Genomic DNA, 22,150 nt, shown 5'->3' with positions numbered 1-22,150 from the left:
GACGGGAACGGTAAGCTAGATGGAAGAGATCCGGGATAATTGATTGGTGCATCTGAGTGTGATACGATTAGATTTTAGATAGAAGGCTGCCTGACTAGTAGATGGAGGGGTGGAAAGAGAGGGAGAGAGAGAAAGAGGAAAAGGGAAGAAGGCAAATGAATGATTTCAAATAGATGAGTCGATTATTGATGCGGGGGTTTTGGGTTTTATATACATAGAGACAAAAGATATATAGAATAACAATAATAGATGGATATATAAAGATGAATTATGTATAAATACGGAAGATATATAAAAGACTCACCCAACCAAGGGCGCGAGAGTGCCCCGATCTGTACGACAGAATAGCCATGAATGGGTGTATAACGCGAGGGACAAAGCTTGAGGGGAGATGGGGATGATGGGTGAGATTCTATGAACCAGAACGAGATGCATGCGACATGGATAAATCCTGTTTGGATTTGAGTTGTGAAATATCACTTGCTGTGTAATGAGAGGTGAAATTGCAAAATCGTCAATACATACAGTACTTTTACTTGATGCTATACGGAGGACAATTGCTTCTTTTTCCTCGCCCCCGGATGCGGTGCGGGCCGTTTACCCAACGCCATGGACGAGTTATAGAACTATACGGAGTGACTATAGAAAGAAGAAACCATGGAGTAGGAGGAAGGGGGGGCCACAGCTGACTCGATAGTCAATATTCATATGTATGTATGTTGTGAATACGTCAGCCTCATCAGAACTGAGGCAGCCAGTCACAGCAGGGGGAAAAGTGAAGCTCTGATCGGCAGATGGCAGCCGATGCTGGAGACGCACCGATATAGAAAGTATCTGGATTGGATAGCCATGGAGTCGGAGAATGTATCCGAATTATTTCAAGGAGAGGTTTTTTTTTTTAATTTTTTTATTAATTTTTTTTTTTACTTTAGGGGGATCGTATGTCGATGATCAGGGGAAGTACTTTTGATATCATGGTTTTATCCAGGATTTCATCGTTTATCAAGACAACGGCATTGATTAACGAAGCATTGTCTCCATACAAAGACCAAGTAGGTACTGCAACGAGCGTTTCATCAGTGCGCAAAACAGCATAACTGGACAAAAGCATAAACCTCATCTTGGCCATGACAGGTCTCGCAACGCTTTGTCCACATAATGCTGATCACTTTTGCTGTCCGTTCATCTCGCAGCCATTATTGGATGGCTGGTTTGGACGGTTGCATTCAACCCTGTCACAGTTGCCAAATCTTGCCTGCTGCAGTCATAGCTGTCAATGCCATTCTGTTCTGTATAATCAATTCGCTGGTGAATTCATATCAAAGACAAGCTAAAGTAGTTGGAATAACGTAGGCAATAAGGCGTACGTATGGCATATGTATACAATCCGGTGGACCGCTGTAAATCATCCCGATTGCATGACAGTTGCCCATCCACAACAATCAACCCATCCCATCTAGGCATATCCTCCGTGGAGTCATTTATTATCATCATCGTTTATTGTATTTTCTTCTCCTGCACAACATCCCTGCCAAATCCCTACTAAATCCCTCGCGGAGATACTCGGTGCGACCACGATGGGTTGTGTGTGCGGAAATAAAAAAAGAAAAAGAAAAAGGGAGGTTCCAGACCGGTGGAAATGTGATAGATCAGCAAGTTCCAGAAAAAGAAAAGATGATTGCCGAGGCCCCCAAACCTGATCTTGGAATGATGATTTATGATGAAGTGTTACTCTGTTACTCCATACGGAAGAAACAGAAATGTCGACAGTTTTGGACCCCGCGCTGTCATGTCGATGCGACCCATTTCCCAACCTCCCCGAAAGCATGTTTAAGCCTCCCGGTCCCATTAACCAGGCCCGTGGGATGAATGCATGGACGGATTGACAATAAATGAAGCTGTTAGTTTTGAATAGTAGTACTTCTGTATGGAACATCCTCCATGGTCTAGACTGATGGTGTTGTCTTACGCTATCTCTGCACACAAGTATAAAGTACGCCTGCAATTGTCGATAGATCAGTTGCCTCCTGACTAGTCTGATATCAAAGTAAACCCCTGACTGCATCTGTCTCTGGCTTACTTGATTCCACACTTCTCCAGTTCTTCATGCCAGTCTCACATGCACGATCGATCTAATATGCGGTTACCTTCTATGGCTCTGTAGAATCAGACCACGATCGTATCGATTTCAAGACAGACCGATTCCATCGGAGTAAGGAGTCTAATGTATTGAATATGGCTTCAAATGATACTGTAGAAGATATGCTGATATCAAAAGACAGTTAGCACATGGACCACTCCACGGTCCAAGCACGTACTCGAGCCATGTTCATCAGATATCATTATCAACTAGTCAATGCCTTATGGACAACGGTGCGTATAGAATACGTTGCCTTATGAGAGAACTTAGAAACATACTGTTCTGTATAGTATCCTGTACCTATACTGCACTTGTATTCAGTGTCACGCGTCGATCAAAACTACCACATAGAGTATGCAACTCCGTGTCCATTTCTGCAATGCTATTTGCCATTCCCCAGGATGATCTGGTTTCATAGTGGTCGATTAAGTATCACCAGTTTGATGGCGTCTGCATTGTCTGCGAATCAGCCTTAATCAACTTCAGTACGGTGTCCTCCGACGTAATTAACCATGTACTGGCTACTGTCTATAGTTCAATAATATACTCTGTGTCGTTGTATTCAGCTCAATATCCACTCATCCGCTGATGATCTCCCAACCTCCTTTATCACGATCCCCCGTCAACGCGTCCGGAGTCGGAGAAAGCGGGCTGCCCCGCTGTCATTGGAGAATTGGAATATTCGCCTCACTTTGACATTCAGCTTTAGTTTTTGGATTCAGGAGGTGTTAACCTATGAGTTATGGAGTACTCTGTATGGAGTAATAGTGTACGACTGTACGTAGGATGGTTACTGGTTGTATTCGTATTACTCATTGTACTGTAGTATGGTAGCCTTATGGCTACCAGGTATGCAACCCTGTGTTGCGGTGTATAGTTGGCGGTTATTATACATATGGAACAAGGATTAATCGGCTAATAATATCGTCAAGGATGGATATTACTGATGGCGTGAAGATACGGTGTACTCCATGGGATCAGATAGCCTGTACACCGCATGATGTACATACATGGGAATATTGGCTCGTGACGATTTTGCCTTGAGCCAGCATGGAGAAATATGCAGTTTCCTACCTACTGGTTGCCCTGTAAGACAGCCTTGATTTCCTTTGAATGCTACCTTTACCATGGCATCCATGAGCATTTCGAGTGACACGACCAGGGACATACTGGCATATCCCCTCATGGATGGAACATGTGATCTGTGCAGGGCTATCCATCCCTTGCAGTGTGTGTGTGTCTGTGTACATGTACACCCTCAGCTTACCAGCATACAGACATAGACAGACCTGTATCGGTAGACCCGACCTTGCAGGTGATTCAGGGGCCTAAGCGAGTCAATCCAATCCACTGGCTGAGAGATATGCATTCTCCATGACACAACATGTTGACTCCGGATTTTTCAGATGAGTCTTCGGGTGTGTGTGTGTGTGTGTGTGTGTGTGTGTGTGTGTGTGTAAGATCCAGCGAACATTTCACCACACCAAGTTACCTTAAGTCTCCATGATTTGATTTGAATTTTATGCCGCCACCCGACGGATGATTCCAGGAGACGGGATCATGGTAACCGTGGATCGACACGGGAGAAGAATTCGAGCATGATTTTCGGGGTTTTCTGGAGAGGAAGTGAGGACGTCAGAAGTGAGGGAACGGAGAAGACGGGGTGGAACTGAAAAAAAACATGTGGATTGTGGATAGTTAGAGAAAAAAGAGGAATCCTAATCCTACATCATAGAAAACAACCCCTCTGGATTTCTGGAGGTCAGGCGGCTGGTGGTTGGCAATCCATCTGAGCAGATTAAGTAGTCGGAATAGTTGATCCATCACGACCTGCCGACCATCCACTTTTGCCCCTCCTTTTCTCCGAAACCAAAGCATCTTGACTACCTAACACTCTATCCATCGTAGTCGGCTTAGTTAGTCTGGCGTAGTGTTGCTACTAATCACGCCCAATTTTGAGAGGAGGTGAGGTGGTTGGTTATTATGTGTAGACTCCACTCCCGTTGGCGGCCAGCTGTCTGCTTGCTTTTTTTTTTATTTTACTTTTGCCCTCTCTCTTGCGAAGATCATCCAGAGTCAAAAAATCAATTCGCCTCTCAGGACAAGAAAGAAGACCGAAAAGATGTGAGCTGAAGAAAGTGATTTTAGATTGTTTGTTTGTGGATGAGGCTCAAACACCCCGATCTTCCCCTCCTGTACCACGTTGGAAAAGGCTGCTGAGTGCGGACTGCGAGGGGTGGCGACCGTACGGTGTATGTATGGTATGGCACATGGATGGTGTTTTCCGATGGTAATCCGAATACAATACTCATCCTCAATACTCCATAGCATGTCTAGGTAACGTACTTCTCTGTAGTCTGTATGTACATTAAGGAAGAATATCTGGATAGTAAATATATTCTGATTATCTATGGGACGTATCTGTACCTGACCCAGACTATTCAGTGGTAACCATGGAACACGATGTTTTCATCCCCTGGACAGAATATGTATGTGACACCGTCATCAAGTCCCAAAGTCAAACATCATGATTATTTCATCCCCAGACGGGCTGCGTCAGGTGGATGTGGCTTGTCCACTTCTTCTTCAGACACTATTCCAGCGATCTGCCCGACTATTACATCTGTCTGTCCACTGTCCATTCACCGTCTCCTCTCTGACTTGGATGATTTTCGACTGTCTGTATCCACATTACTTCATCTACAGACATTATTCTCATCGACAGACAGAGAGACCCCTTGCTACAGAATACAGATCAGTTTGCAGTCAAACAAAGGGAATGGGATAAACTCAAATCGCGTCTTGGATAGGAATCAAAATAATCACTATCATAATAATAATAACAACAACAACAACAATAACAGATGTACACAAGCTGTAAACTTCCGTGCTGCTGCCCAGTCCAGTTCCAACGGAATTTTGCCTTTTCTTTTTTCTTTTTTTCTTTTCTCCCCCCCCCTTTCCTTTTTCGCCTTCTTCAAACAACCGTTTCGACATCATATTTGACAGGCAGTTTGTCTCCGTCCCGTAGTTCTTTTCTGGATCCTTCTTTTATTGGATTTGATCGGATCATCCTCTTGTCCTTCATCTCCATCTCCATACTACTCATATCCCATCCATATCCATATTTCAGTCCCTCTGCCCTCAATACGAGAATAGAAACGCCCAAAGAACCAGAGTACCGAGAGACTCCGGATTTTGGGCACCGATCGCAAGTTCCCTGGGAAGTCTCAGTCCGTCAGACTATCGCAAAGCCAGCCTCCGAGACAGAAAGATAATCAAACTGATCAGGCTATCTCCATCCAAGGGCACGGTAACTTGTCCCACTCTATCTTCTGTCTGATCCCTTTACCAGCCCAGAGATATTATCCATCTAGTACTGGACTATCGATAGGGATAGCTTAAAGCTTCTCTTCTCTTCTCTTTTTTCGTTCTCCTCTCTCTCTCTCTCTCTCTTATCTTCTCGTCTTCCTTCAGCCCGTCCCGCACAGCCAAATAAGCCCAGCTCCATCGAGCTACCAACTGATCCAGTTTGCGTCTCCACCTGTCGCTCTCTGTCTATCTTGGTGTTAGTGCTTTTCTTTTTCTTTTTCTGATCATTTAAAATTTTTTTTTTATTTATTTATTATTATTTTATCATTTTTTCCTTTTTATTTTTTTTTATTACATACAACCCTTACACGCCAAAAGGAAAAAAGATCTGTCAATTTGGGTGGCTTGTATTTCCTCCATTCCCATCCCTCATAACCAGGAAATCCCGGCCTCTCCAGGTTTGTTGACTTGACCTGGTTTATTTCGGGTTCTCAGGGAGTGGCGCGCGTTAAGAAAACAAACACCCAAGAAAGAAAAGAAACAAAAAAGACCCAGAAGCAGAGATTCTTGTCTCTCTCTCTCCTCGTCTGTAGGAACCATTCTATCGTACTCTCTACTACTATCACCTGTGAGTTCCTCCACTTGAAAGAGGGGCATTTAGCTTCTCCGCCAGACCATCACCATCACCATCACCCATCACCCATCATCGTTCATTCCCTTCTCCCCCTCTTGGTTGTCAGGATAGTTGTCATCCTTGATCACGGTTGTTACCATTTTATTACCATCCTGTCAGCACATCTCCACCTGTCTCCCATCCATCTGACTCCTCTTTTAACTCTCTTTTCCCCTTGGATCTACGCACTCGGGCGACCCGACAGCTTGGCTTAACTATTTACTACCGATTGATCGGGGGAAGAAAAAAAGAAAAAAAAAAAAGAAAAGAAAAGGAAAAATATCCAAGAAGAAAGAAAAGAAAAAGACAGAGCCAGCGTACTGTCGTATTTTATTTCATGCCTCTTCTACTATTTTGTCATTCTTCCGGCTCTAATTTACCTCGCACTCACACCCCTCCCCCCTGTTCCTTTTGAACCGTGCCAAAGAAAAAAAAAAAAAAAAAAGTACTAGTCGGTGCTTTTTCATCTTTTCTGGCGATTCCTTGTGATTAGCCAACTCCCCTCTTTTCTGGCTGCTTTTTCCACCTCTTCGTGTTCTGCACTGACCCTACTGAACTTATCCTATCCTGTTTTGTTCTATCCTATCGTCTTCGCTTTTCTTCTTTCTTTCCTTGATTTCCCTTTCGTTTATATTATTTACTATTATCTCCTCTGGTCCATCTTTCTTATCTTTCTTCTTATCTAGCTTCTCTCTCGTTTTCCTCCTGTGCGACCGTTTTTTCCATTCTCGACCTGACCATTCCTCTACTCCCCGATACGAGACGCTTCTTTACGCACCAGCTTATTGCCTCTTTCGGGAATTTCCTTAGAGCTCCTCCAGCTCCCTCCAACTCGTGCCCAACGCCCGCCATACCAATTGGCCACCCTATTTTTTCTTCTTATGCTGGATTTTTTTGTCTGGGACATTTAATCATGTCCTCATAACTGTATGTCTATATTACTGAATCGTCAACCTTCCGCGGATTATCGCCGATCTGCTTCCATCGGCCGCAGCAGCGGGCCTACGATCATGGAAATCATCGCAACGGACGAAAAACCAAAGCCTCCTTCCGCCTACTCTGGTCCTCCTCCCCTTCCGATGCATCGCATACCACCGCACGAGGGATCGCATGGTCCGCCCAGCGCACATGGCTTGTATGAGCCTCCGCCTGCATGGCGTCCGTCATACCCCTCGGCCTATGATGCCCACCCCGCGGAACCACGGCGGGCGTCAAACCCTCCCCAGCCTCCTTTGCCCTCTCATAATTATTCCATCATGCCGAACCGAGAACTGCCGCAACTGCCTCCCGACGGCCCCTACGGTCGACCTAGCAGCCTCCCGGGCCCAACCCATACGCCCCCGGAACATCCGTTGCCGCCTCCGAACTACCGGCCGATGAACGGAACCCCCCATGAGGCTGCTCCCCATTCTGCGCCTCCGGATTTCCGCCCGCGCATGTCCTTTCCACCGCAAGAACCACACCCCAATGGAGAACCTCCCCTTCCTGCGCACTCGATCCCGCCTACGCAGTATGCAACAACCCCAGTCCCGCATATCCCAAACACCCCAACCCCGTACGATGCTGGCTACTACCAGAACCAAGCCTTGGGCATGCGCCAGCGAAAGGCTGCTCGAGCTCAACAGGTAAACATGATTCAACTCTGGCACACATTGGAAGTGATTGCATCGAAGGAATTTGGCTGACACTAGTGTCTTTGCGTGTGATTGAAGGCCTGCGACCAATGCCGAGCGAGGAAAGCGAAATGTGATGAAGGGCGACCGGCATGTAGCCACTGCAAGGAGAATGGCTTGACATGTGTTTACAAAGAAGTGCCTCCTCACAAGTGCGTGTTGCCTAAACCCCGACTTAGTGGACGCGAAATTAACGTGTTTTTGGCAATATAGACAGGAAAAGGCAACCCAGCTACTTTTGGACCGAATGCAGCAATTGGAGGATCGCCTGGAGGATCGCATGACACAATTACAGTCAATTCAGGTCGAGCAAGGATCGCAACTGAGCCGACTGCTTTCCGCCGAATCCAAGCTTAAAGAACCCAAGGTTATACCCACCAAAGAGGCTGCCCGGCCACCGTCGCAGAAACAGACATCCGCTCGCCTGCTGAAGCCAGACGCCCCCGAATCTTTGCGAGAGACAAAGGCCAAAGACGAAAACGTTCCTTTTATTGTTGGACAGGATGTCGACGGTGTTGAACCCGCCGAGGAATCTCTCAAGGCTGAGGATGATGGAGAGTTGTCGATTCCCGTGGAGCATACAACAGCAGCCCATAAGTTACTACATTGGCCGTCAATCAAAAGTTTGCTTTGGCCGAGAGAATACGACGAGGATTATGTGATGAAGTTAGAGGAAGAGCGAGGTCTGATTCGTGTGTATGGTCGGGGTGAAGGGGATAATACAAGTGAGGACACTGGGATGTTGCTGACACCGTCGAATTCGACTCCCGTCTGGGATGAGAGCTATAATAATGGGGCTTCGCCCAGCGGACCTTGGAGCAACCCAGCAGCCGCACCTCCGCCGAAGCGCGACAATGGTCTCGAGGAATCTGGTGTGTTGACCACGGATCCCGAAACGGTGCGCCGCTACCATCAGTGTTATATGGACAACATTCAAAAGCTTCATCCATTCCTTGACCAAAATGAGTTGGAAAAGAAGATCGAAGTTTTCATTAAACTATACTGCCCCCAGAAGGCTTCTGGTTCGACCCCGATCATGAGCAACGCGGGCGAAATCCCGCGGGGCGCGAAACGGAAGCGCTCTTGCGAGACCTTGCAAGGAGCCGGGTGCGACGTTCAATCATCTCCTGGTTCCAAACCAGAAAGATATTACACACGACGAATCGAAAAGTCAATCGATAATGCTATCATTCTCTTGGTTCTCGCCGTTGGCAGCATCTGTGAATGGCGAGATCTTCCTGTCCCAGGTCCGGTCCGCGACACTCCCGTCGACTTCCGGAAAGAGCGAATACCCGGTCCACCTACGAATAGCATCCTGTCACCCGCCGGATCTGATCCAGCCATTCCACAGTCAGGAAGCTTTTACGCACCGACTAGCAACGCCTTCCCTTCCCCCTCAATGCTTGATGGCCGAAAGGGTCTCTCTGGGCGCTCGATGTCGTTAAGTCGCGACGGATCTGACACTCGACACCTGCGAAACTTGGATGTAATTCCTGGACTAGCATACTATGCGTATGCGACACAGATTCTTGGTAGCCTTCAGGGTGCGAATGGGCTGCTTCACGTTCAAGCGGCGTTGTTGGCTGGTCTGTACGCAGGACAGCTGGCACATCCCTTCCAGAGCCATGGATGGATCTACCAGGCCGCTAGAGCCTGTCAAGTGCTCGTGAGATCGTACGTCCTGCGCTACCCCGGATCGATTTTTTGGCCTTTTCTGACCTGAAATTTAGGAAACGTTATGAGCAGATGCAGGATGGTCCTCTGAAGGATCTTTATGATTTTGCATACTGGACTTGTCTGCAGCTTGAAAGGTATGTCCAAGTGGATTGTGAATTTCAAGTAGCTTCCATACTAAGTGATACAGTGATATTCTGGCGGAACTCGATCTTCCAGCTAGTGGAATTTCCCGCTCGGAGGCTCGCATCTCCTTGCCAAAGGGCCGATTTACTCTCAGTCTCCCGAATGAAATCTGTGCACCGAGCACTATGATGATGTTCTTCTATTCTGCCCAGATCCATCTTAGAAAGGTCCTTAATCGGGTTCATACTGACCTGTACAAGGTTGAAAGTAAGTTTCTGCCTAGCCCTATCCACTGTGGGCGAGTTGCTAATTGTCTCCTATAGAAGTAGGACAGAATCGTTGGTCCTCGAACGTTCAGGAAATTCTAAGCATGAACCTTGAACTATGGAGAAGTAGCTTGCCTGAGGTGATGAAATGGAGAGATACCGACCCGCCGTCTAAGGAGATCAATGTGGCACGGATGCGAGCCAAGTACTATGGTGCACGATACATTATCCACAGACCGCTTCTCTACCATGCATTGCATTTTGGTGGTCAGAACGATCGGTCCACATCCGTTGACTCTCCTACCGGATCTGCGATGTCCGGATCTAAATCGCAGCAAGTATCGCCCTCAATGACACATAGCCAGCGGGCTACAAATATGATGCGATTATCGAGTGACATGGGGCCAAGCACTCGGGCTCAGCCGCCCTCTTCCAATGGAAACTTTGGGGTTGCATACCATTACCGGGATCTCCCAACAAAGCTCCGAAGAGCATGCAAAGTCTGCGTCGACTCTGCAATCCTGAGTACGGAGGCATTTGATGGTATTGAGGGACGTCCTGTAGTGACGAACATTTTCGGAACTGCTCATGCGTACGTGACTATATCAAGCAATATGTGTTTTACCAGTGCTAACCACTTCACAGGCAATTCGGTAACATGTTGGTTCTCTCTGCCACATTCATGTCCAACCTCTCGGAACTGGTAGACCGAACTGTTCTTGAGAGACTACTCAAGAGGACCATCTACTTCCTTCTCCGGAGCCAATACATCTCTCCCAGTCTGCGCGCAGATGCGAAGATTCTCACTGAGATCTACGAAAAGATTTTCCAAGAGCCAGCCGGAAGTTTCTCAACAGAGCCATCAATATGAATGGCTTTAGTTGCCCCTCGTTCCCCTCTGATCGTTGCACTGGCTCCGATGGGGGGAACCATTTTGAATGATCTTATATCACATGGCCATGCATTAGCCATGGTTCTTATTAGAGAGATCTCTGCCCTTCTCTTCCACATTTTCCCTTTTCTTTCCCTAGAGTGATATAAACCGCTTCTTTTGACCGTCTTTATTTTCGTTTTTTTTTTTTTTTTTTTTTTTTTGGACTCCATCGCATGCCACGCAGCAGGGTCACTGCTGGCATGGCTTTTCATATATATAAACTCAACTTGCATGGTGGCTCTCTGTATTTTCTCTGCGACGTTCGCAGTATTCAGCGTTTTTTGTTCGATTTCTGTCTGCATCGGATTCCATGCATATTCTGGAACGATTGTCTGCACAAATGGAAGGGGGCGGTTTTTTTTTTTATTTTCTTTATTATTTCCATGTTCTGCAAATGTTTCTTTTCTGGGTATCCTATCCGTTTCTTGATATTTTGGAGTCATACTGGAGTTTCGCGACTTACCATCTGCCACGATTGACAGGCGGGGATTCGGCATGGGAGGGATCGTTGGTTGCATTTTCAGCGGATCAGGGATGATGGTTCTCCCATGTACACACATTCTTGGGGAGTTTCTTCTGGACGGCCGTCAGGCGCATCATGCTACAGCGTATCGGCAGCGCATGTATTGAGTGGTGGTATCACTTCGTTCTTTTAGGTTAACCAACTGCTTGTATCTGGTTCCCTTGCTGGCGTATACTGATCCAATGAAACTGCGTATTGAATGAGACAGCATGATATTGCTAGATAGTTCGTAGTCCACCTTGCCGCCCACCTTGAAGCTGAGAGATCGGTCAACCGAAATGAACTAGTAACTACCGGATGATCGTCAGCCACGTACCCTGCACAACCATTTTCAACAGATCTAAGCTGTAAAAAGCAACCATGGACAGAAAAGCAAAGCTCAATGGCATTGTGTCGAAGATCATCTTGAAGATCACACAGGTTATCTCCGTGCCAATTGCCGAACGTAGTAAGAAAGATTCAACTCAAGGCGTCGGACATGATGTCACTCAATTCAACTCACGCCAACAGTTATATATTAGCTGGATATTTAGCGATGAGATAGACAGCTGGAATGCATCTGGATGGAGATAGATCGATCATAGAGGGCATAGCATAGCCACAGTACAGTTATATTAGTATCCCACTAGGGTGATAGTTTAAGGTCTTGTGCAGGAAGTGTCAGGTAGCCTATCACGATACCATCAGTGATGAGCTATTGTTATTCTGCTTGGACTGACTGATGAATTTTAGTATAAAGGGGCTGAGTGGTATTATGCGTTTCCTATTTGATTGATTTATTATCGTGTTATGGCTGGGCGTAGGTAACTCGTTGGGATGTAGTTGGGATACTCATAGTAGGCCGTACAGAGATTGTATCGCAATTGCCAACAATCTTCCTTGACGATAACACACACAAAAGCCAAAAATATTTTCAAATGAAAAAAATAAAATAAATTTCTTCTTAGTTTTATCTCGTGATCTGTCCACAACCGGATGTATGGTGTGGAGTTGATGATCTTCTACATACAGTACATACCCTCGTATATACATTACCAAGTCTTTTTAACTTCAATAAGCCAGATCCACACCAACCTGTACATATTTTACACGGGACATTGAGATGATAGTCCTAGATGGGCTATTTTTGAACGAAGGCTCAGTAGAACCGGTGAGTTGAATGTTCAGCTCGGCTTAGCTGGCTGTAATTATCTGTTGGGCGGGTCTGGACTAGTTTTGTACGACGTGGATTGTGATGGGCTTGATATGGTCTGTAGTGTGTATTTTTACCCTGTAGATGTTGCTTGATTGTGATTGAAATAGGAGGTATTTTCTGTGTGGATTTGGTTATGGGGGTGTTGGAGGGTTGTTATAAGATGTTAGAAAAGGTTTGATGGACGGCAGGTCGAGTCATTGTATGTATGAAGTGACCGGAATAAACCTTCACGTGCAGTAAATCCCATATTCAGTATGCATGGAGATAGAGTTGAAAAGAAATACGTGTGATATTTGTTATACTCTACAATACCACCGATACAGCCACGATTTGCTTTTGATGATACCGACTCAATTGGCCCAGAGATCTCTGTTGGGATTACCCTCTTCAACCAAGTCGACTGTCATTGACTGCCATCCAGAAGTGCATAAAGGACGTCAAGTCCGCGTGCTCGTCCTCGTGCTGTTTTGCCCTTGGCATCGCCGCAGCTTTCTTTGTTCCGACAAAGCACGAGTACGTCAGCAAAATCCTGTGAGAAAGCGCTATATATAACGTGCCAAGTCCCTTTTATCTGCTTCGAGTCTTTTACCAAGTCATCTATACCCAGGTGCGAAGAAATGGGAGTTACAAAGTGGTTCTCCCGAGAGGGTACGCTGTCTTGGTCTCTGAGCCCCGCATAAGAACTGCATGATAACAGATGACAGGCTTCACTGCCGATGTGTTTGGCAAATTCTTACAGTCCACAATCTTCGATCCGTGGAAAATCGTACCTCTCTTCCTGTGTGCACAATACACAACAGCAGGCAGTGAGATCGTCCAGCAATATCCACAACTTCTAGGGGCACTCAAGGTCCTCCTCCCTCTCGCTGTAGGCCGCCGCCTCAATGCATGGCTCAGCCGTCGTGCCGTCAACAATGGCGTCTCGGACAAGTACGACTGGTCCCGGGAGGTGATTGTGTTGACGGGTGGAAGCAATGGGATTGGAAAGCAGATCGCGGACCGTTTTGGTGCGCGTGGGATCAAGGTTGCTATCCTGGATATCCAGCCGCCTACGGAGCAGCTCCCTCAGAGTGTGCATTTCCATCAGTGCGATATCACATCACCTTCTGCCATCGCCGCTGCTGCAAAGGACATCCGCGCGACGCTGGGTGAGCCGACGATTCTCATTAATAACGCTGGTGTTATGAGCGGGAGAACCCTTCTCAACTCCACCGAGGCCCAGACAAGGCTCATCTTCGAGGTCAACACCATGTCGCACTACTGGCTTTCCCGCGAATTCCTACCGTCTATGATCGCGAACAACCACGGGATGGTGGTGACGGTTGCCTCGCACGCGGGTTACACCACCACCCCGAACATGGTGGATTACTCGGCTACCAAAGCGGCGTCGATTGCATTCCACGAGGGGATATCGGTGGAATTGGCGACGCGGTATAAAGCTCCTCGAGTCCGGACTGTGCTTGTCACACCGGGATTCGCCCAAACGACTCTTATCAAGGACCTGACGCCGGAAGATAGCTGGATCGGGCCGCTGTTGCACCCAGAGACGGTGGCCGACCAGATGGTTGAACAAGTGCTGACTGGCCAGAGTGGACATGTCAACTTGCCTGGATCTGCGGGATGGATCGCCAGGTGTATGAGGGCGTCACCGTTGTGGTTTCAGTGCGCGATTCGCAAGCGATTGGAGAGAAGGGTGCGGGCTGTTTTTTAGATCGTGTACATGGCAGATTAGATGAAACAAAGGATAGGCAAGAAAGGCTGCTGGTTAGCCGGACATTAGGATTAGGATTGAAGTGTCATGGTTGGAGTGCTTGTCTGTATGTATTTAATTGGGTAGCGAATCGATGATGCTATATCCATCCCTCTTGTGCTGAGGCCAATCGAATCCAGAGCATCGACCAGGATCAAGTGGCGTTGACCACGACAGCTGATGATGGTACTAATTCCACCCGACAATTCATCGCCAAACAGAACTGTTCTTAATATGTACTCTACCTAGTTCCTCTCCTGCCTAGCAGCAGCAGCAGATAGCACTCGCAACCAGCCTCTTATTTGTTTCTCGAGTCTCGGCTCTTGGCACGTGCATCTCCCAGCCTCACACCGACTTTGTCTTTTTCGCTCTTCCTTCGCCTCTTCTTTTCTCTCTCTCGCCCATCCTGGGATAATCAACCAACAACTCACTCCCAGCTCGGACTTTATCGTCCTTGTGACCTGCATATTTTCCCCCACCTGCATCTCCATCGAGCTTGATTTTTATTACCTCTCATATTCACGACATCTGATGAAACAGCCCCCGATCGGCTCTGTAAGTTCCCTCACGCGCTAACTTTAGCGCCCAGATTGTCTGGAGCAACCGAGCTGTTGTTCTGTGTTTCGCGGGCTCCGCAAAAGAACCACGGTTCATAGCCGCTTTCTTGTTTACCTTTTCCCCAGCGCAAAAACAACTCCGCTTCGACGCTCTTTACTGCGGTTATTGTGATTATTATCATTCCTTTTCTTAATGATTATATGATATCGACGACATCTACGATTTAATTTTCTTTGTTGAGATATCCCCCCGCTTTTTCTTTTTTTGACGCCCACATTTTCCAGATCTGTGAACATTCTCGACAAGATTTTTCCACATGTTTCTCCGTCTCGCTCGGGCATCTTTCTGATCCCACCTCTGCCCACGTCATGTTGAAGGCCCTCATAAGCGGGGGCCGTTCCTCCGACTCTCGCAGCACTTCCAGCAAGAGCAGTAGCAGTGGCAGCAGTGGTCGACGTCGCCGTACAGATTCTTCCTCTTCCAAGTCTTCCAAGTCCAAGTCCTCGCGGGGTGACGACCGTGATCGCGGCTTGGGCGATCTGTCCGCCTACGCCTCATCGACCAACAGCAAGAGTCGCAGACGCTACGCTTCCAGTAACGCGGGCGAATCGGTCGCATCGAGCTACGTGACGGCCGAGCCAAGTTTCGCAGACGAACCCGACCGGAGTGTTGTCGAACCATTGACACCGTTGACACCGATAACTAGAGATTTAGATGATGGCGACCGCTACGACCGCTATCGAGACGTTGATGATCGTGATGGATACACTGCGCGCAGGCGCGACCGGAACCGATCGCCCAATCCAGACGAGCGCGACCTGAGGAGGATAGATAAGAAGGAAAACTTGGATCGCGACGATGATATCGAGCCTCGCATGGACCGCCAGCGCTACCACCCAGGCGATCCGTACCTGCCGCCGTTAACTACCAATATCCCGACAACTGGAGTTGCTGGTCAGTTCGCCGCTGACATCGCCTCGCCTGGCTTCTCCCAGTTTCCGAACCAATATCAGACCACGATGACGAGCCCTCTAACGCCTGGCGTGGCCCATTCGCCTGGAGGCTACGATCCCCATGTGCCGCATCAATTCCCCGGCCAGTTTCCTTCATACCCATCTAGCCCATATCAGCTCAATCCAGCGGGCGAAGCGGCCGATTATTATGGCGATCAAGGGCAGTCGGTTCAGCACCAACCAGGCATTCGTCCCAAGCCACCAGCCATCATCCCTAATAACCAAGCGCATTTGATGACTGCCTCCCCAAGTGCGAACCCTCCGCCGGAGCCTAGCAGCATGGGACAGGTTGGTGCGGCGGCTGCGTATTACGGTGACGAAGTGGAAACTCCAGCCGTGGAGACTCCAGCAGAAACAGCAGAAACAGTACCACCAGCACCACACCAAGAACCTGAGAATCCCCCGTCTGTCATATCAACCAAGCCTTCGAAACCGTCTAAGCCTTCCAAGCCCTCCAAGCCCTCTAAGCCGTCCAAACCGTCTAAACCATCCAAGCCCGTCAAACCCATACCAGCTGGGATCTCCGCCGGCGGTGCATATGGCGTGCAGAGTAGCCTCGTGGCCCATAATGACCCAACCTCTCCTTTTGTACCAATGGATCCGACAAGTCCTGCATATATTGAGTCTGAAGTTCAGAGCCCCGACAAACCTTCCCACAATTCTCATAATATTGAAGCCGCCGCGGGTGGCGCAGTAGCTGGAGCAGCAGCGGGGTATATGATGGGCCACCAACACCATCCTTCCTCGAATGGCGAATACCTACCTCAATATCCGAATCAGAATTACACGGAAATGCCCCTTAACGGTGTGAGCCCCGGAGGCCCGTCGATGTACCCCCCTTATGCAAATCCTGCTTGGTATGCACCCGGTGTTGGAGGAGCACCTCCCTATGGTGCTCCAATGCATCCCTATCACCATCATCCGGCGTATCATGGATCACCTTTCCAGTCCGGGGGCTTGGCATTTCAACAGCCTCAACGTGGACCGCTGGATAAGTTTGTTGATTTTTGGAAGGATCCTGATGGCGTGGGTATGTTCGAGGACTACACAGAATCCATTGGGGTCTGCAAGTACTGTTTCGAGCCTGGTACAAGTTCCCTGAATGCGCCCCGAAAACATAATTATCAACCTCGCCGCCGTCGCTCTCCTGATCGTTACCAGAATGGCTCCAGAATTGACAAGTCGCTTCGCTATCCGTCCTCCTCGGAAGATGAGGGCCGACAGCGCAAGAAGTCGTCAAAGAGCTCCTGGTTGCCTGGATTGCTTACCGGATTCGCTGCTAAATCGCTATTTGGCGGCAAAGATTTCGAAGATAGTTATAATGTACGATCAAGTCGGCCAAACAGCGCAGGAAATTCCTCGCACGATGATGAAAGTGGTTCGGACCGAAAGAGCCAGGCCTCCCGCTATCGGCGTTCTCAGCGGAGCCGGTCACCTGGCCGTTCCCGCCGCGGCTCGAAGTATGATGGATCTCGCTTATCGTCACGATCCCGTTCGCGATCAAGGTCTTCGTCCAGGACTGAACGCACCACTTTGAGAGATGCGGCTTTGGAGTCTGCGGTGGACTCAACATTAGGGGAGTCGAAGCCTCGTAATCGAGGTCGCAGCCAGTCCCCCAGGCGTACCAGAGGCAGGAAGTCATCGTCCGATTCTTCATCATTTCTCGATATCTCATCTAAACCATCACGGAAATCCATTGCTGGTGGCCTGGGCTATTTCTTTACGGCGTCTTCCGAGAACCGAAAGAAAAGACGCCATAAAAGGAGTAGCAGCATCTTCTCGTTTAACAATTCTTCATCTTCATCACTGGATGCTGATCTGGCCTTCGGAACTGGCTTTGCGAAGAAACCCGGCAAGTCGAAGAAAAAGGGCCAGAAGAAGGACGAAGATGTGGATGCTAAGCTGCGCGATTTGAGCGCAACAGCAACATCACTAGCCGATAGTGCTTCCCCTGGAAACAGACGCAGACGAGGCGAGATTCTTGCCGGCAAAGACTCGCGGCGGTCAGACTATGCCTCATCCGCCACCAACGATGACGACTGGGAGGACTTGGATTCGGAAGACCAGTCATCATCTAGTGTCATCTCTGGCCTGGACTTCGGTGGCAGTGCACTATATGGCCACGAGGACTCGTCGGATTCGGGCACGTCCAAATGGAGTTGGAGATGGGGCAGTAAGAGGGATAAAAAGAAGAACAAGAAGAAGCAATCTAGTCCGACAGCAAGTCACATCCACCCTGGTGCTGCATTTGCGGCGGGTGCTCTCGGAACGGCTGCCTTTGCTTATGCCAGAGATTCCAACCAGGGCGATGCAAATAATGCAGGCGATCTTCGACATGTTCACCCCATGCCTATTTCTGATCCATCTGGCCAACCCGCCTTTGTGCGTTCCTCAATTCCTCTCCAGCAGCCCCAACCTGTGATGCCAGTCTCCCAGGCGGTATACTCAAGCGAGGGAGAAACAATTCCTGCATTTGTCGCCCCGACTGGCCCTCCTGCCGCAGCGTTTCGTCAATCTTCTGGTCGAGCTGATGGACAGGGATATTGGAACCAGGACGCTCCTTCGTATTTCGATCGCAGCGATGTGACTTCCAATGCGAATCGTCCCCATCGGCGGACCGGCTCTTCAGTGATTACGGACCCCTTCGCTGGCACAACAGTATCCAGTCTTAAGCGTCGGTCTTCTGGAAAAGACAAAGACCAAGCTAGTGTTTCATTTGACCTCACCGAAGAGCAAGCAGACAAAGAGCGACGAACCGACCGTGCTCGAAGAAACAAGCGAGACGCTGAATATGGAGTTGGTTTGCAACTTATAGACAAAGAACAGGAGGAGCTCGAGGAAGCTGAACGTCGTGAAAAGCGTCGTCGAGAACAGGACTATGAGAAGCGACGAAGAAACGATGATTATGACGACTTCTGCTCGCGCCCTTCTACCTCGCGCAGACGGTCACCGGAACGTGAATCCCGTCAGAAAGACTCGCCAAGAGATGGTGACTCTCCATCATGGGTTGGTCCTGCTGCCGCGGGCGTAGCAGGAGCTGCAGTTGCAGCTAGTATGTTTTCAGGAAGAGCTTCGAATGATACATCTTCCGAAGCTAGTCAGAGGCGCCATGAGGAACGCCGAGAGAAACGCCGTGCAGAGCGCCGCCGTGGCTCTGGGCATGGTTCTGAGCGCGGCTCTGAGCGCGGCTCTGAGAGAGGATCTGATATCTCTAGCCAGGCTATCCCCGAAGCTCCTCGAGAGGTCATCCCTGAAGTCCCACCAGTGCCAGTAGATGAGCCAGCAGAGCACGTGAAAAGTTCAGCTTTCCGTGGTGTCTCACGCAACAAGCCAGTGTATGATGATTATGCGCAGTTCTTTGCCCCTGAACAGATACGTTCCAGCCCAGATTCTCAATCTCGCTCTCGCGAGACTACCCCAACTCCTCAAATCGTGGAGGCAGAGCCTGCTAGTGAGACTTATGGTCGGGATATGGCCCGGCCATCCAATCAGCCTCTGAATTTACCGTGGCCTGTACCTCGACTGAATCTCATTGAACCTACTCCTCCTCAAAGTCTGAGTGGTTCTGTGAGGGGCGGCCCCTCCCCTGTTGTGCCCTCGGTAACGCACGAGGAAGATATCGCGAAGCCCACCGAGTCTAAAGTATCTTGGGGAAAGCCCGTAACGCACGAGTACGAGGTTCCTTCTGAGCACGAATCGATTGATAATGAAGTCTCCGGAGAGCCAGATGCTAGACAATTAGTGCGCCATGTTCCAGAATACTCGTCTTCCAAGACCGTATCGGAAGAACCTGCTGAGGCTTATGGAAAAAACATCGAATTCGCAGCTGTTGTCGCTGCAGCAACGGCCGCTGCAGGTTTTGATCCTTCGATTGTGACAGATAATCCAACCTATCATACCGAATCATCGCCACCTCAAGCTCAGCCACAGGTAGCCTTTAGGTCACCATGGCCTGAGACCCCTTTGCATGATGTGCCTCACGGGTTCGTCGAAGAAGGTGAAGTTCAGACAACCGATGACGAAGGAAAAGGCAAAGAATACGTGATTGTAGACCGTGAGGGAGAAGATCCGAGCGCCAACGACAAGTCGAGGGAGCTTGTATATGCACCCAAACATCTCGTTCAACAACACCCATACCGTTCAGATCCGGAATCTGCTTCCAGAGATCTTGGGCAAGTTCAACCTTATGCACCATATAGGCCGTCAATTGCCCAAGGCGTCATTGAGGAGCTCAGCAGCAGCAAAGCTCCCAAAGAAGATGAACAGTTTACAGATGCTCCTGAAGTTGCCATTCCCCCCGAGTCCCCTCTTGAGGATGTATTCTCCATGCCCGGTGGCTTCGAGACTCAGGCAACATCGAAGGACCCCAAGCATATCGGTAACACTCGCTCTGTGGTTTCAGCCCCTGTCAGTGGCGAGACCAATTCTCCGACAAGAACCGGAGCGGAGAGGTCAAAGGACAAGAAGAGACGAAAGAAGCGCTCAAAGGGTGGTAGTGACATTGATGACTCCAGTCGAGGGGGATCAATGGAGTTTGATGAGAAGGTATAGTTTTCCTTGTTAGTCGTGTTTGATTGTACATCTGCTATTCTTGGACATACATGTCTATCTTTAAGCCCTGAAAGCAAGAGATATAAGACACATATACTAAAATCTTCTTTCCTTGTTGCTTTCACGTGCAGGATCGTGAAATCGCAGCGAATAGTGACAGGAGACAGCCTTTTTTAGATCAAGGCCCCGAAATGCCAGTCAGGCCAGACGGCATTAATAACGATAATGATAAAGGTGGTGCTTCGGGGCGCCGCGCTCTTTTCGCGGGCGCAGCAGTTGCAGGGCTAGGTTTGAAATTATTGGAAAACCGACCCAGGAGTCGCTCAGCGTCTCCTCCACCAACACAGAAGACCATTGACCTTGGCCCCAAATCTCAGAGTAGACCATCGTCACCCGAGTTAACCGGAAAGCATGATACTGATCGCCAAGGTCAAAGATCACGCCGATCATCCATGATTCGGGAATCTCCAACTGCTGTTCCCCTACATTTCCGTCGACCCCCAATCTCGCCCAAGGTTAGTCGTTCACCGTCGGTCGGCTCTCCTCCTGCTAGCACGTCTTCTGGCTCTCCCACCCAAACACGTTCGCGCCGGCCAAACTCCTGGGAATTCCGAAACTCACGAGAAATCCGCCCCCTGTGGCTTGTCGAACGGCATGGCATTGCAAAGATGGAAGCTCAGCCTGATGAGCCTTTGCCGTCTTTGCCGTCGAGCAAAACATCATCAAGAAACCCGTCCGTGGGGGATCTTGCTGCCCTCGCAGACGAGAAAAACCCGGGTGCTATGGATTCCAACGAAGATACCCGTGATAGACAGGCCCTGACTGTGCCTGAAATCACCACTAGCAGAGCTCTCTGCAATGATGCCGAGCATGATGTCTTTTCTTCTCAGCGTGAAGTCCTTACTGAACCAACCTTCGAGGAGCCTCATTCAACTAAGAAGCCAAAGCCTAAGTATGAGTTCCATTCGCCATCTGAACTTCTGCAGGACCCGAGTAGCTTCGTCGAATTGCCTCCTTCCCCGACAATGCTTCCTTCGGCTGAGGGTTCAGCTGTTGGAGTTAGAGAGGCAAACCTCGAGAGTGATGAATTGCAGCGTGATTTACTGAGCCTCCCTGCACTCCCCGAGTCTCGACCTTCTAAGCCCCAGGAAAAGCAGGCGCACGGCCCGGAGAGTGACATGACAATCCCAAGTCAGGATAAGTCAGTTCCTTCAAACCTGATGAAGGGAGTTGGGTTGGCAGGAGTGGTTGGTGCAGCTGTTCATGCAGTTGCTAACGACGAAGGTCAACAGAAGGGAGTTCACGAAGTTAACTCTATGATATCCGACCAGACCGCTCCTCTAGAATCTATAGAGAAAGCTGTTGACTCCGAAAAAGCGATGCTTCCAACCACCGAGATCCCAGCTGTACCAAAGGATAAAGCTGTTCCTACCCTCCCAGACGTCGAAGTTCCAGTGTCGACAACACCCTTTGAGACTGATAGAGCCGTTTCTCCCGCCACGGACCCAAAGCCCGCTAGCTCTGCTAATTTTCTTGATAATGTTGTCGCAGCGGTCCCAGCAGAGTTGGAAAACAAAGACCTGGAAAGCTCAACTACGCCTGCAGTCGAAGAGGTGGTTCCTCAGGACCGCGAAATACAGACAACTGATGCCCCCGATCCTCAAGTCGCTGGGGAACCTACAGAGCCGGCATCTGAAGCTGCTAACAAGGGTCTTGATGAACTGGCGGAAACACAGCCCGAAGATGCAGCGACCGAACCCCC

The 22,150-nt window shown here is 49.0% G+C and overlaps 6 protein-coding genes across 6 annotated transcripts; 4 read left to right on the top strand and 2 right to left on the bottom strand.

Annotated features, from left to right (window-relative positions):
• The first annotated feature begins 1,039 nt into the window (after nt 1-1,039).
• ASPWEDRAFT_628159 (uncharacterized protein) lies at nt 1,040-1,406 on the top strand. The gene has a single exon (XM_040838676.1). The coding sequence runs from the start codon at nt 1,128-1,130 to the stop codon at nt 1,332-1,334; it is 207 nt and encodes a 68-aa protein (XP_040685410.1). The 5' UTR covers nt 1,040-1,127; the 3' UTR covers nt 1,335-1,406.
• A 4,372-nt stretch (nt 1,407-5,778) lies between these two features.
• Nucleotides 5,779-6,887, bottom strand: ASPWEDRAFT_43688 (uncharacterized protein). The gene is made up of 2 exons (XM_040836083.1): nt 6,812-6,887; nt 5,779-6,080 (listed from the first exon to the last, which is right to left on the bottom strand). The coding sequence occupies exons 1-2, from the start codon at nt 6,849-6,851 to the stop codon at nt 5,944-5,946; spliced, it is 177 nt and encodes a 58-aa protein (XP_040685409.1). The 5' UTR covers nt 6,852-6,887; the 3' UTR covers nt 5,779-5,943.
• Nucleotides 6,888-7,054: 167 nt separating this feature from the next.
• On the top strand, nt 7,055-10,735 carry clcA (putative C6 finger domain protein; the record flags this gene model as incomplete). Its single annotated transcript, XM_040837906.1, has 7 exons — nt 7,055-7,750; nt 7,838-7,950; nt 8,012-9,472; nt 9,529-9,609; nt 9,663-9,865; nt 9,922-10,456; nt 10,510-10,735. 7 exons carry the CDS (start codon nt 7,055-7,057, stop codon nt 10,733-10,735), a joined length of 3,315 nt encoding a protein of 1,104 aa, XP_040685408.1.
• Nucleotides 10,736-10,940: 205 nt separating this feature from the next.
• Nucleotides 10,941-11,455, bottom strand: ASPWEDRAFT_43686 (uncharacterized protein; the record flags this gene model as incomplete). The annotated part of the gene is made up of 1 exon (XM_040836081.1): nt 10,941-11,455. A coding segment is annotated over exon 1 (338 nt), but the record flags the coding sequence as incomplete, so codon positions are not given.
• Nucleotides 11,456-12,842: 1,387 nt separating this feature from the next.
• Nucleotides 12,843-14,422, top strand: ASPWEDRAFT_43685 (short chain dehydrogenase/reductase family protein). Its single transcript, XM_040836079.1, has one exon. It carries the CDS (start codon nt 13,214-13,216, stop codon nt 14,225-14,227), a length of 1,014 nt encoding a protein of 337 aa, XP_040685406.1. The 5' UTR covers nt 12,843-13,213; the 3' UTR covers nt 14,228-14,422.
• Nucleotides 14,423-15,192: 770 nt separating this feature from the next.
• lah (involucrin repeat protein) lies at nt 15,193-20,388 on the top strand (the record flags this gene model as incomplete). The annotated part of the gene is made up of 2 exons (XM_040837905.1): nt 15,193-19,051; nt 19,094-20,388. 2 exons carry the CDS (start codon nt 15,193-15,195, stop codon nt 20,386-20,388), a joined length of 5,154 nt encoding a protein of 1,717 aa, XP_040685405.1.
• Between the last annotated feature and the right edge of the window lie 1,762 nt (nt 20,389-22,150).

The sequence above is a fragment of the Aspergillus wentii genome, assembly GCF_001890725.1.
Source record: "Aspergillus wentii DTO 134E9 unplaced genomic scaffold ASPWEscaffold_7, whole genome shotgun sequence".
NCBI classification, from domain to species: Eukaryota; Fungi; Ascomycota; class Eurotiomycetes; order Eurotiales; family Aspergillaceae; genus Aspergillus; species Aspergillus wentii.
This window is presented reverse-complemented; position numbering and strand designations above follow the sequence as displayed.